Source organism: Bison bison, unplaced genomic scaffold (genome assembly GCF_000754665.1).
Source record: "Bison bison bison isolate TAMUID 2011002044 unplaced genomic scaffold, Bison_UMD1.0 scf7180017864182, whole genome shotgun sequence".
NCBI classification, from domain to species: domain Eukaryota; kingdom Metazoa; phylum Chordata; class Mammalia; order Artiodactyla; family Bovidae; genus Bison; species Bison bison.
In genome coordinates this window covers 1191623-1203738 of record NW_011494754.1, presented here as the reverse complement: position 1 = coordinate 1203738, position 12116 = coordinate 1191623, and the positions used below count along the sequence as shown (strand labels likewise).

The following is a 12116-nucleotide window of genomic DNA, read 5'->3' as shown; positions in this document are numbered from 1 at the left end:
CAAGAGTCAGAAGAGATCAGCTGGTGTTCTCCCGTTGCTGTTTGAGTTGTATAGTACAAATATTTAAACTTTTAACCAATGATCCAAAGACTAAGAAGGAAAGATCTGCAGTGAAAAGAAGGCACCGCAACTTCGTCACTTTCCAGAAAGCAGCAACTTGTTCTTTCTTCTCTTTATTTTATTTAGAAATAATTATTTCACAGGGTTAAGCCTCCTAATACAGCAGAAGATCTTTTCTCTGTTTACCAGGTTATCTATTAATGACAATCTTTACAAAGCTTGACCCAGTGTTTTCTCTCTCCCTCAGCTGGAACTGGTTCAAAATTGGGAAAGGATTATGTCAAGGCTGTATATTGTCACCCTGTTTATTTAACTTATATGCAGAGTACATCATGTGAAATTCAGGGCTGGATGAATCACAAACTGGAATCAAGATTGCTGGGAGAAATATCAACAACCTCAGATAGTCAGATGACACCACCCTTATGGCAGAAAGTGAAGAGGAAATAAAAAGCCTCTTGATGACAGTGGAAGAGGAAAGTCAAAAAGCTGGCTTAAACTTAACATTCAGAAACTAAGATCATGGCATCCAGTCCCATTCACTTCATGGAAAATAGATGGGGAAATAATGGAAACTGTGACAGGCTTTATTTTCTTGGGCTCCAAAATCACTGCAAATGGTGACTGCAGCCACAAACTTAAAAGACTCTCGCTCTTGGGAAGAATAGCTATGAAAACCTATAGAGCATATTACTTTGCTGACAAGGTCCATATAGTCAAAGTTAGATGGCTGAATGGCATCACTGACTCAATGGACATGAGTTTGAGCAAGCTCTGGGAGATGGTAAAGGACAGGGAAGCTTGTCGTGCTGCAGTCCATGGGGTCACAAAGAGTTGGACACAACTGAATGACTAAACAACAACAAATGGTTTTTCTAGTGATCCTGAACAGATGTGAGTTCATAAAGAAGGCTGAGTGCCAAAGAATTAATGCTTTTTAACTGTGGTGCTGGAGAGGACTCTTGAGAGTCCCTTAGACAATAAGGAGATCAAACCAGTCAATCCTAAAAGAAATCAATCCTGAATATTCATTGGAAGGACCGATGCTGAAGCTCCAATATTTTGGCTACCTGATGAGATGAGCCGACCCATTGGAAAAGACCGTGATGCTGGGAAAGATTGAAGGCATGAGGAGAAGAGGGTGACAGAGGATGAGATAGTTGGATGGCATCAGCGACTCAATGGACATGAGTTTGAGCAAGCTCTGGGAGTTAGTGATGGACAGGGAAGCCTGGTGTACTGCAATTCGTGGGGTTGCAAAAGGTCAGATACAACTTAGCAAATGAACAACAGTTGGGAAAATAGACAAGTCACCCTGCCCAAAGTTCACATTTTCCTTACTTTCACAGTTTAACACCTAAAACTTTTACTTTGTATCCATAACTGATCTTAAACATCTGCTTGAAGCCTCTGTTTAGCAGGATAAGGCATGAAAAGTGTAAGCTATGAAAAGTCCACATGTGAAAGAATGATGATAGTATAAATTATCATGAATTTGCCTTCTGGAGTGAAACTGGCCATTATACCTACTTTGTGATCGTTATCTCAGCCTATATGTCAAAATATTTCTCTTAAAAATATCTAAAAGTAATCAAGTAAATTGTTCTGTTTTTCTTGAAGGGAAATTCTTGCTAAGTGATGAGATAGGCTTTGTCTACACAGCACAAAGTGAAGTGGTTTTTCAGCTTATGACCTGGTTTGTCTATCAACAGGGATCGAACACTTAAGATACTTGTCAAATCCCTTCACTATGGATCGTACACATGCTATAGAATCATGCCCCTTCTAGTCAGTCAGGCACATCCACATTTCAGCTTCCCATAAACCAGCCTCCAACTCCAATTCAGCCTGGAACATTGTGTCAAAGAAGTACATGCATGTTCAATACCCTACCAGCCCCGGCAGTGGGATATTTTCATTTTCTTCTTCCTATTTTTGCTTGCCAGGACCAGTCACTATTATTTTTCCTTCTTCCCTGTCCTTCAGGTACTTGAAATAATTTCAACTTGATTCAACTAATACCTTTTCCGTCTTTAAAACCTCTTCTAAAACCAACTGAATTGCAAACATTTTCATTCAATGTCACCACTGTTTGGTAAACAATTCATAGACAAAACTTAGCCATCTAAAAATAAAGAGAAGTGGAATAAGCCGATATTTGCTAAGCACAGGAAAACACGCGAGGCATAGGTAACTGGATATATCACATCTCTATAAAAAAATATGTTGACTTCAGGAGTGAAGTAATTCTTATCAAGGAGCAAGGGCAATTCTCTCAATTTATTTAACTGTTTTGGTCATAACAACTACACATTTCTTTTTTCTTTTTTTAACTTTTTACCCCCCCACAAACAGTGGGTATGCATATATTTGTATTTTGACTCAAATCCTATAGAAGATCTACTCAAGGCTATCTCATACCGTTCCTGAAAAGACTTTACTGGCTGCTCATAAAATTATTAAATGAGCATTTAAATACTTTATTTGTGCTCCTGGGCCCCTTTTTGGCTTTGGCCTGATCTAAGTAGGTCACCCAGAGGTCACTAGGGGCCATAAATCCAGGAGTGGACTGGTGGCTAAGACAGCCTGCATAGCTTTAGTGCAATGTGCTATTTTAGTTTGTGCCCCTGAAATGACACCATCTCTTTGGCACCAGCCAAAGCAAGCTTCCTAGACATCTCTGGGAAGGGAATGTTTTGTAGTAATCCAAGGCATAGGTCACACAGGCATGAATTATTGTGGGGAGGTCTGTGTCTGCTCCGGCCTCTGTGACAAATAAAGTAGGGAAAACGACTTCCAACTGAAGCATTTCTTCAGGAGTCCAAGAATGGAAATTGATCCAAGCGGTCTAGCAAACTGCAAAAGCTAAGAGTGATCAACTTTTTTCAACCCAGGAAACTACGGTAGCCTCTTCCTGCTCCTTCTCCAATCCCTTACTTGGGTTTCATTTGAGAACCCCAGATATGAGTATTTTTGAAAAAGGACTAACATAGCCAAATTACAATTATTATATTTATAACTATGAAATGTGGCATAATCAAACCAAACTAACTGTTTAGCCAAGGCACATACATTTTATGTTCTTTCTCAACACTTTTCCCATAAAGGGTTTGACTAAACCAGCCTGAACTTTCAGAATCTATTGGTTTTGTACATAAACTTATTTAATCTCTTCTTCCTTCTTCTTTCCTTCTTCCTTTTCTTCTTTCAATTTTGGAAAGGGAAAATGTAATTCAGTAAACAATATCAAAACATGCCAGATCACAACAGGTAGCATAACTGTTAACCTATTTAGAAAAAAAAAATCTACTTTGGTTTCATAAGCAGTTTACAAAGAAAGACAAAGTGGGTATCTATTCTACTTACAATTCTCTTTTTGACAAACTTTTTGCAATTTTCTTGCTATGAGCTGAAGTTACTTTTGAAAGGGGGGAAAAATGCTGGCTTAATTGGCTTGGGGAAAGAAGAGAGCTTTGGTTCAAAACAGTGTAGCATTTTTTCCCCAAGCATCTCTTGATCTCTTTAAGATTGACAAGCAGCTATTGGTCGAGTACACTCCCTTCTGCCAGTTTATCTCCATCTGGGAGCATTCTCCTTTGGGGGAGTTTGAAACAACCTCCCTAGATACTGTAATCCTATGCTGTGCTTCATTGTACCAGAACATTTGAAGGTCTGGCAAACACATTGCAGGTTCCAGTGGTCTTTCCAGAAGCAAGATCCTAACAGGCATGTAAGTGTCCAGGAAATATATAAGCCTGGGAAATACTTTGCACAGATGACTGTGAACTGGTGGTGGTTTTAGTATTCTTATCACTGCACTTGACAACAGCGTGGTGAAAACAAAGGCAGGGAAAGCTTGTGGTTCTAAGGAAAGAAGAACTGCAACTTTGACTCGTGCCAAGGAGTAATTTTGGCTGCTGAGCTACTGGTAGACCACCACCTGAGGAACGGTTTCTTCCCACACACGAATCTTATTCTGTTCTTGAAAGCTGGCCAAGGGCCTCCACTGTGCACAACACTTTTTTTTTTTCTATTATTATTATCACCATCATAATTGTTACAGTTATCATTACTATTATTATCCATCCAGTTCTTTCTACTAACATACACCAGACTGCCTGTCAAGAAGGCACAGTGACAAAACAGATGAAAGCCCTTTAATTTGATATGTTTGAAACAATAATGCGAAAGGAGCTCTCTAATTCCAATTATTGGTTTTTCAATAGCGTGGTAATCAAATCAATCATTCTCCTGGCAAAGAATACAGTCTACCTGATAGGAACCATTTTCTAAATAGCATGATGATGTTTGGAAAGTCAACCTGTGTGTGAGTGTGTGTGTGTGTGTGTGAGAGAGAGAGAGAGAGAGAGAGAGAGAGAGAGAAAGAGGGAAGGAGAGAAACAAATACTGAGGTTTCTAGTGGGTAGGTGGGTGACTGCTTCTCTCTCTCTCACTAACCATATGCAACTCTCTCCTAGAACAAGAGCAAAGTTACACACTAATGCTTCTTAATTACATGAACTTTAACATTTTCTTTAACCACAGAAAACAAAAGCTGAAGCAAACAGGATCTCAGAAAAGCAGTTAAAAACATATTGTGAGCAAAACTCATGTTTTTTCTTCCCAGATCTTTCTGTGGTCCATAAATCTAAATGAATTATATATACTTTCAACCAATGGACCCAAATCCTAAATTTGTGTTTCTTTAGGGGGAAAGGGTCCTTTAAAAGTGTATCCATTACCAGGAAATACAGTTGCCTTAGTAACAAGCTCCTAGGCCTTTCCTTCCTTTATGTTAGAGGAAACTGATTTGACCCAAAGCTTTCTGCTTTCTTAGGCATGTTCAAGTGAGCCAAAAGCATGGAGGAAACCTCCAAGCAGCTTGAATTCCTCTAGGTAGATGCCACTGTGGAGAAAAGATGATGTAATAGGATGCTGGAGCTTTTCAAATGAGATCTGAGAGAATATGTAATCAACTCTCTTACTGTAGGTGAAAAATGAGGCTCAACAAGGTTATGTGACTTGCCTAAGCTCCTACATCTGCAAAACAGCAGGGGCAGGACTACAGTCCAGGCTCCTAACCACTTGTCCATTGGTGCTTCCACCCTATCATACCTCTGAAAAGTGGTTTATAAACCAATTTTTCTGTGATAAGTCCTATTTTGAATATACTTGGAAAAGGGAATGGCAACCCACTCCAGTATTCTTGCCTGGGGAATTCCATGCACAGAGGAACCTGAAGGGCTAATCAGACACTAGGTTCACCACATATGGAAAAAAACTCTGTATAGAATTCCTTTTATACATCACTTTCTGACCTATTCTAGGAACCCATTTTTGTGAATTCAGAGTAGGAATTAGTGTTAATTGAGTGCTTAGCACCTTCCTAAATATTAACAATATTTAATCCATATACTACCCTAGGAAGTTTGTAGTCCATTTTACAGTGAGTAAACTGAGACACAGGGAGGTGGAGTAACCAGCTTAAAATCACAGAGTAAATTAAGTGGCAGAGCTCAGGCAGTGTAGGTCTGGAGACGAAGCTCTTGACTAATATCCTGCAGGGAGCTTACTTAAAATGAAGGAACTACCCAGACAAGCTTTCAATAAATAGGCAAACATGATCCATGACTCCAAAAGCTGGATAAAAATACACTAGATACAGGAATTGTAAGGATTCTGTCTCTAATCTGCAGAGATTAAGTTAAATGAGAAAATCAGTCTGGAAAAGTATAAAGTATATCACCTGTGAAGCACCATGCAAATATTATGACTCTATTATGAAGATAATCTGTACAACTCAATAGGTATTATTGTTCCATCTCCCCACTGAGGAAACAGAGGTTTAGTTTAGCAATTACGTTGTTTAAATCACATAGGTAATAAGAAGCAAAATAAGAATTTGAATTGGAATCTTGTCTGACTCCCAACTTCACTCTTTACTGTGCCTGTTGAGGTTGAAATCACCACCTTGATAATCATGACTGCTCAGGAGAAAGATCTTACAGGTTCCTCAATTCCTGCTTTGTTGAGGTCTTAATTTTCAGAGTGCTCACATGCTCAGTTGTGTCTGACTCTTTATGACTCCATGGACTATAGCCTGCCAGGTTCCTCTGTTCATGGAATTTTTCAGGCAAGAATACTGGAATTGGTTGCCATTTCCTACTCCAGAGGCTCTTCCCAACTCAGGGATCGAACGTGTGTCTCTTGCCTCTCCTATATTGGTAGGCAGATTCTTTACCACTGTGCCCCCTGGGAAGCCCTTCAAAGAGGGGCCACTTAATCTATCAGTTCAGTTCAGTCACTCAGTCATGTCCGACTCTTTGCGACCCCATGGACTGCAGCATGCCAGGCTTCCCTGTCCATCACGAATTCCCGGAGCTTTCTTCAGGAGTAAGCTCATATCCATTGAGTCAGTGATGACATCCAACCATCTCATCCTCTGTCGTCCGTTTGTCCTCCCGTTTTCAATCTTTCCCAGCATCAGGATCTTTTCAAATGAGTCAGTTCGTCGCATCAGGTGGCCATAGTAATTTACAGTGCGGTGGTTCCATCTGTCTATAGGTGGCGCTCTTTAGCACTGTAGTAGTAGTAGTGAAGTTGATCAGTCGTGTCCGACTCTTTGCGACCCCATGAACTATAGCCTACCAGGCTCGTCCGTCCATGGGATTTTCCAGGCAAGAATACTGGAGTGGGTTGCCATTGCCGTCTCCAGGGGATCTTCCCGATCCAGGGATCGAACCTGGATCTCCCGCATTGTAGGCAGACGCTTTACCGTCTCCCTTTGAGGCAAAGGAGAAATTGTGGCCTGGTGTTTTGAAGGTTGGGTAGATAACTACCAAATTGTCCCATTTAGGCTTATCTTCCTAGTTGTAAACATGTTCTAATTCCTGAAGGGGGTAAATATCTAAGTACGTATACACAGAGAAAACATACGTAAGTGAAAGTGAAAGCTGAGGAATGGAGCCTAAGAGCAAGCTTCAAATCAGAGTGGCTCTATCTGTCATCCAAGTAAAGCAACAGTCCGGGAATGTGGCAAACAGCAAGGAAGTTCGGGGAGACATTCTTTAAGCTGTTTTAAATCGTGATTTAAAAAAAAAAAATATGGTTTTAAATATTTCTGAGGCTGCAACAAAGTAATGTAAAGACAGACATCAGTAATGGTTGCATCCTAGATGATTAGATTACTGTGCTATACTCTTTCATTTATCGTCAATAAACTTCAGTTACTTGGGTAACTGCAAAAAATTTTACCAGAGCTCCTTTAAAAAATTACTTGATAGGGTAATACCAGATATGATTCTTGTGAATAAAAATGAATTTATGAGGTCCCTGAATCCAGATAACCATTAATATGACAGTTCCAAATTCTTGAAAAGCTCTTGCCTGCAGCCCAATCTTATAAGCAGCATTTGAACAAGGAATTTGTAGATTACAAGGTTAGCCATTTCAATTTGCAAACTTTAATGTCAAATTCCACCACATAGGGTCTACCTAGGGAAACCCAGGCAGTGCAGTGGGTCTCAGAAGCTAGTAAGGCTGCCACCTCCCAGCCTAGAAGGAGAGGAAAAGGGAGAGGCAATCGAGAGATCTGGGGTGCCAGGGTGCCAGGAAGAGCGAGAGAGGGAAAGATCCAAAGGTAGAGAGAGAACAGAGGGAGCCGCGGGTGGTGCAGAGCTAAGCAGCATGGCACCGTGGAGAACATTCCCTGGTCCATTAGTCCAACCACTCCTGCTGTGTGCTGAGCAGGGAGACAGACTTCCTTCTCTTAAGGTGTTAGACAAGAGAGCATAGTAGAGGGACAAAGGGATATCAGCACTATTTTCTACCCTAAACTGAACCTTTCGTCAGTTTAAAAAAAAAAAGCATTTGGGAGACCCATTAAATTCCTTTGTCCCCAGTTTTGCACTGCACTCCTGGGGTGTCATCCCATCCGGGATGCTGTCAGAGTCCTCCAGTTCCTTACCCAAGTCTGTTCAAAGTTTCCAACAGTGTCAGAGCTAAGCAAAGTCGATCAGAAAGGCTCCTGCCAGAAAGACATGTTTACCTTCACCAAAAACATCATCCTCTTCATCCATCAGCAGCTCCTCGGGGTCCAGGTACTGCATCTTGGAGATGGCAGTCAGCGTTGCAGCCGGAACGTAGCCCCTGCAGCCTCACTGGCCCCAGAGGCGTTTTCCCTTCCCCGGGTTGCCTAAGCGCCCCAAGAGGGCAGCTTCCGCCTCTGCCCTTGAGAAAGCAGCTTCATTCATATGAATAGGCTTCGAGAACCTTTTGAAGAGTGCATTCCAGGTGGGGTGATTTTCACCACTGACAAGAAAGAATTTGCTCTCTCTCTCTTTTTTTTTTTGGAAGGGGGCTGCAGATCCGGTTGAAGCTGAACACAGATAACACTTCAAGTCTGAGGGCAATGAATTCTATTTTCTAGCAACAACTTTCATATTTTCTTAAAGAGGAAGGTAGGCGTTTAAGTTTCCGACTTGTGAATTTGAACACAATGAGTAGTGTTGAAAGAGAGGGGGTTCACATTTCTCCTCTCTCAGTTTTGCTTCAGTGACAATTTATCTGGAAGGACAGCAAGCCTCTCTGTTAGACCCAGGCAGGCATTTGGAGGGACAGAGCTTTTCTTTTACTCAGTAATAGTCGCATTTTTCTTTTTTTGTAACAAACGCTTTGCATTTGAAGATTAGAAACTTTCCAAAACTTACACCAAATTTAATGCACATGTAGACTCTTACTGACTCAGTTCATCTTTGGTAAATTGTTTGGATCAAAAAACTTCCATTTAATAATACTGACTCAGTCTGATACTTCAGACTTACCACTAAAGCAGAAAGTAGAAAATGTAACTCAGAAGGCAGTTCCTCCCAGAATGAGGAGTAACCACTGAGCTGTCACGTGAGTACCAGTGGTTGGCATCACCATATGGAAACACCCAAAGTGTGCTAAATTCTATACTGCTGTTCAAACACAAATCTGAGTGAACTGCAACTTCACTAGGTGTTTCTCAGCCCTCTCCCCTCAGGTGTCAGAAGCTCGGAAAATGCAAATAGAGACGATGGTGGGCAGTTATTGGCCCAAGGTGTTTACTTCTAGCAATTCTGTTTACTGAGTAGGGTTTTAAAAATATGTACACATATATTAACAGACTTTGTTTTCTAGAGCAGTTTTAGGTTCATAGCAAAATTGAGAGGAAGTAATAGCAATTTCCCGTAATCCCCTGCTTCCCCCTATACATAGCTCCCCCCCCCCATTATCAAACCTCACCCTACCTCCACCACTCCCCATCTCCCCCTCCCTCCCAGAGTGGTATGTTTGTTACAACTGTTGAACCTACACTGATATATCATTATCATCCAGAGTCCAAGCTTTACAAGAGCCCAAGGTTCATTCTTTGGAGAAGGCACTGGCACCCCACTCCAGTACCCTTGCCTGGAAAATCCCATGGATGGAGCAACCTGGTAGGCTGCAGTCCATGGGGTCACAAAGAGTCGGACACGACCGAGCGACTTCACTTTCACTTTTCACTTTCATGCTTTGGAGAAGGAAATGGCAACCCACTCCAGTGTTCTTGCCTGGAGAATCCCAGGGACGGAGGAGCCTGGTGGGCTGCCACTGTCTATGGGGTCGCACAGAGTTGGACATGACTGAAGTGACTTAGCAGCAGCAGCAGGGTTCATTCTTGATGTTGTATATACACTATGCGGAGAAGGCAATGGCAACCCACTCCAGTACTCTTGCCTGGAAAATCCCATGGATGGAGGAGCCTGGTAGGCCGCAGTCCATGGGATCTCACAGAATTGGACACAACTGAAGCGACTTAGCAGCGGTAGCAGCAGCATATACACTATGGGCTTGGACAAATAGATAATGATATGTATCCACCATTATAGTCTCATACAAAGTAGTTTTTCTGCCCTAAAAATCCTCTTGCTTTGCCTATTTCTCCCTCCCTACCACAACCCCTGGCAACCTTTTTACTGGCTCCATAGTTCTGCCTGTTCCAGAATGTCATAGCTGGAATCATACAAAATGCAGACTTTTCACATTGGCTTCTTTCATTTAGTTGTTGTTGTTCAGTCGCTAAGTCGTGTCTGACTCTTTGTGACCCCATGAACTGCAGCACAACAGGCTTCCCTGTCCTATGCTATATCCCTGAGTTTGCTCAAACTCATGTCCACTGAGTTGCTGATGCCATCCAATCATCTCATTTTCTGACCCCATCTTCTCATCTTGCTCTCAATCTTTCCCAGCATCAGGGTCTTTTCCAATGCATCTGCTCTTCACATCAGGTGACCAAAGTATTGGAGCTCAGCATCAGTCCTTCCGATGAATATTCAGGGTTGATTTCCTTTAGGATTGACTGGTTTGATCTCCTTGCTGTCTAAGGGACTCTCAAGAGTCTTCTCTAGCACCACAATATGAAAGCATCAATTCTTTGGTGCTCAGCCTTCTTTATGGTCCAACTCTCACATCTGTACAGGATTACTGAAAAAACCATAGCTTTGACTATATGGACCTTTGTTGGCAAAGTGATGTCTCTGCTTTTTAATACACTGTCTATGTTTGTCATAGTAGTATGCATTTAAGTTTCCTCCTTGTCTTTTCATGGCTTGATAGCTCGTTTCTTCTTGAAAGTGAAAGTCACTCAGTCTTGTCCAACTCTTTTCAACCCCATGGACTATACAGTCCATGGAATTCTCCAGGCCAGAATACTGGAGTAGGTAGCTGTTCCCTTCTCCAAGGGATTTTCCTAACCCAGAGATCGAACCCAGGTCTCCAGCATTACAGGTGGATTCTTTATCAGTTGAGCCACCAGGGAAGCCCAAGAATACTAGAGTGGGTAGCCTATCCCTTCTCCAGTGGATCTTCTTGACCCAGGAGTTGAACTGGAGTCTTCTGCATTGCAGGCAGATTCTTTACCAGCTGAGCTACCAGGGAATCCCTCCTTTCTTAAGACTGAATAACATTCCACTGTTGATATAACACAGCTTATTTATCTATTCACCTACAGAAGGATACCTTGGTTGCTTCCAATTTTAGGCAATTATGAACAAAGCTGATATAAATATCTATGTGCAGGTTTTTGTGTGGACATAAATTTTCAACTCCTTTGAGTGCTTAAAAAGGAGTGGGATTACTTATTGTGTGGTAAAAGTGGCTTCCTGGGTGGCGCTAGTATTAAAGAACCCGCCTGCCAATGCAGGAGACATGAGACGCGAGTTTGATACTTAGGTCAGGAAGATCCCTTGGAGAAGGAAATGGCAAGCCACTCCAGTACTCTTGCCTGGAGAATCCCATGGACTGAGGAGCCTGGCAGGCTCCGTAGGGGTGCAAAGAGTCAGACACAACTTAGCATAGCATAGCACTATGGTAAAAGTATGTTAAGTTTTGTATGAAACTGCCAAATTGTCTTCCAAAGTAGCTGTACCATTTTGGATCCCCATCACTAAAGAGTTGCTAAAGACAGTTCCCATTGCTCCATATCCTTTGAGCACCAGCAGTGGGCTTCCCCCCATGCTGGCTGCCATAGGGTTTTCAAAGAGAACATGTAGCTTGGGGCCTGTAGGAACCTCTAACTGAGTTCAACCAGGGCTGGGACCACCCTTGGGGTGAGTTTGGAAATAGTGAGTGTTTGGGGATGCACAACGACTAGGGGTATGGCTGATATTTAATGTCTGGTAACCTTTCTGCAATGCATGGGATAGTGGCTTGAGAGGAAGGCCTGTCCAGCTCTAAAATGCCAACAGTGCCCCTCCCACCTTGAGAAACACCCTGAGAGGCAGATAGCTGGAGCTGAAGTCTTTCTCTAGATCACCTCTTCTCCCTTTCTTTCTAACTTTTTCACCACATCCCCCACCCTAATTCCCATTCAAATGACTTTTCTGATCAAGGATTATGATTAATTACCTAAATTATATTAATGGGCTTGAACTGGAAGATGAAGTCACTATGGAATACAGTATGGGGGTGCCTCAAAAAATTAAAAAATGGAATTACCATATGATTCAGCAAGCCCAATCCTGGGCATACACTGTGCCGCCCCCCACCCCCGC

The 12116-nt window shown here is 42.1% G+C and overlaps 1 protein-coding gene across 4 annotated transcripts in view; it reads right to left on the bottom strand.

Moving 5' to 3' along the window:
* Positions 1–12116, bottom strand: part of FAM65B (family with sequence similarity 65, member B) — a 212494-nt gene that overhangs the window by 101997 nt on the left and 98381 nt on the right. The window contains exon 1 of one of the 4 annotated variants that reach the window (XM_010843491.1): positions 8108–9503. The exons of the other annotated variants lie outside the window; for them this stretch is intronic. Within the exon in view, the coding sequence (XP_010841793.1) occupies positions 8108–8168 (61 nt within the window). The 5' untranslated portion in view covers positions 8169–9503. Of the gene's footprint in view, positions 1–8107; positions 9504–12116 lie in introns of those variants that run through there. 4 annotated transcript variants of the gene reach the window in all.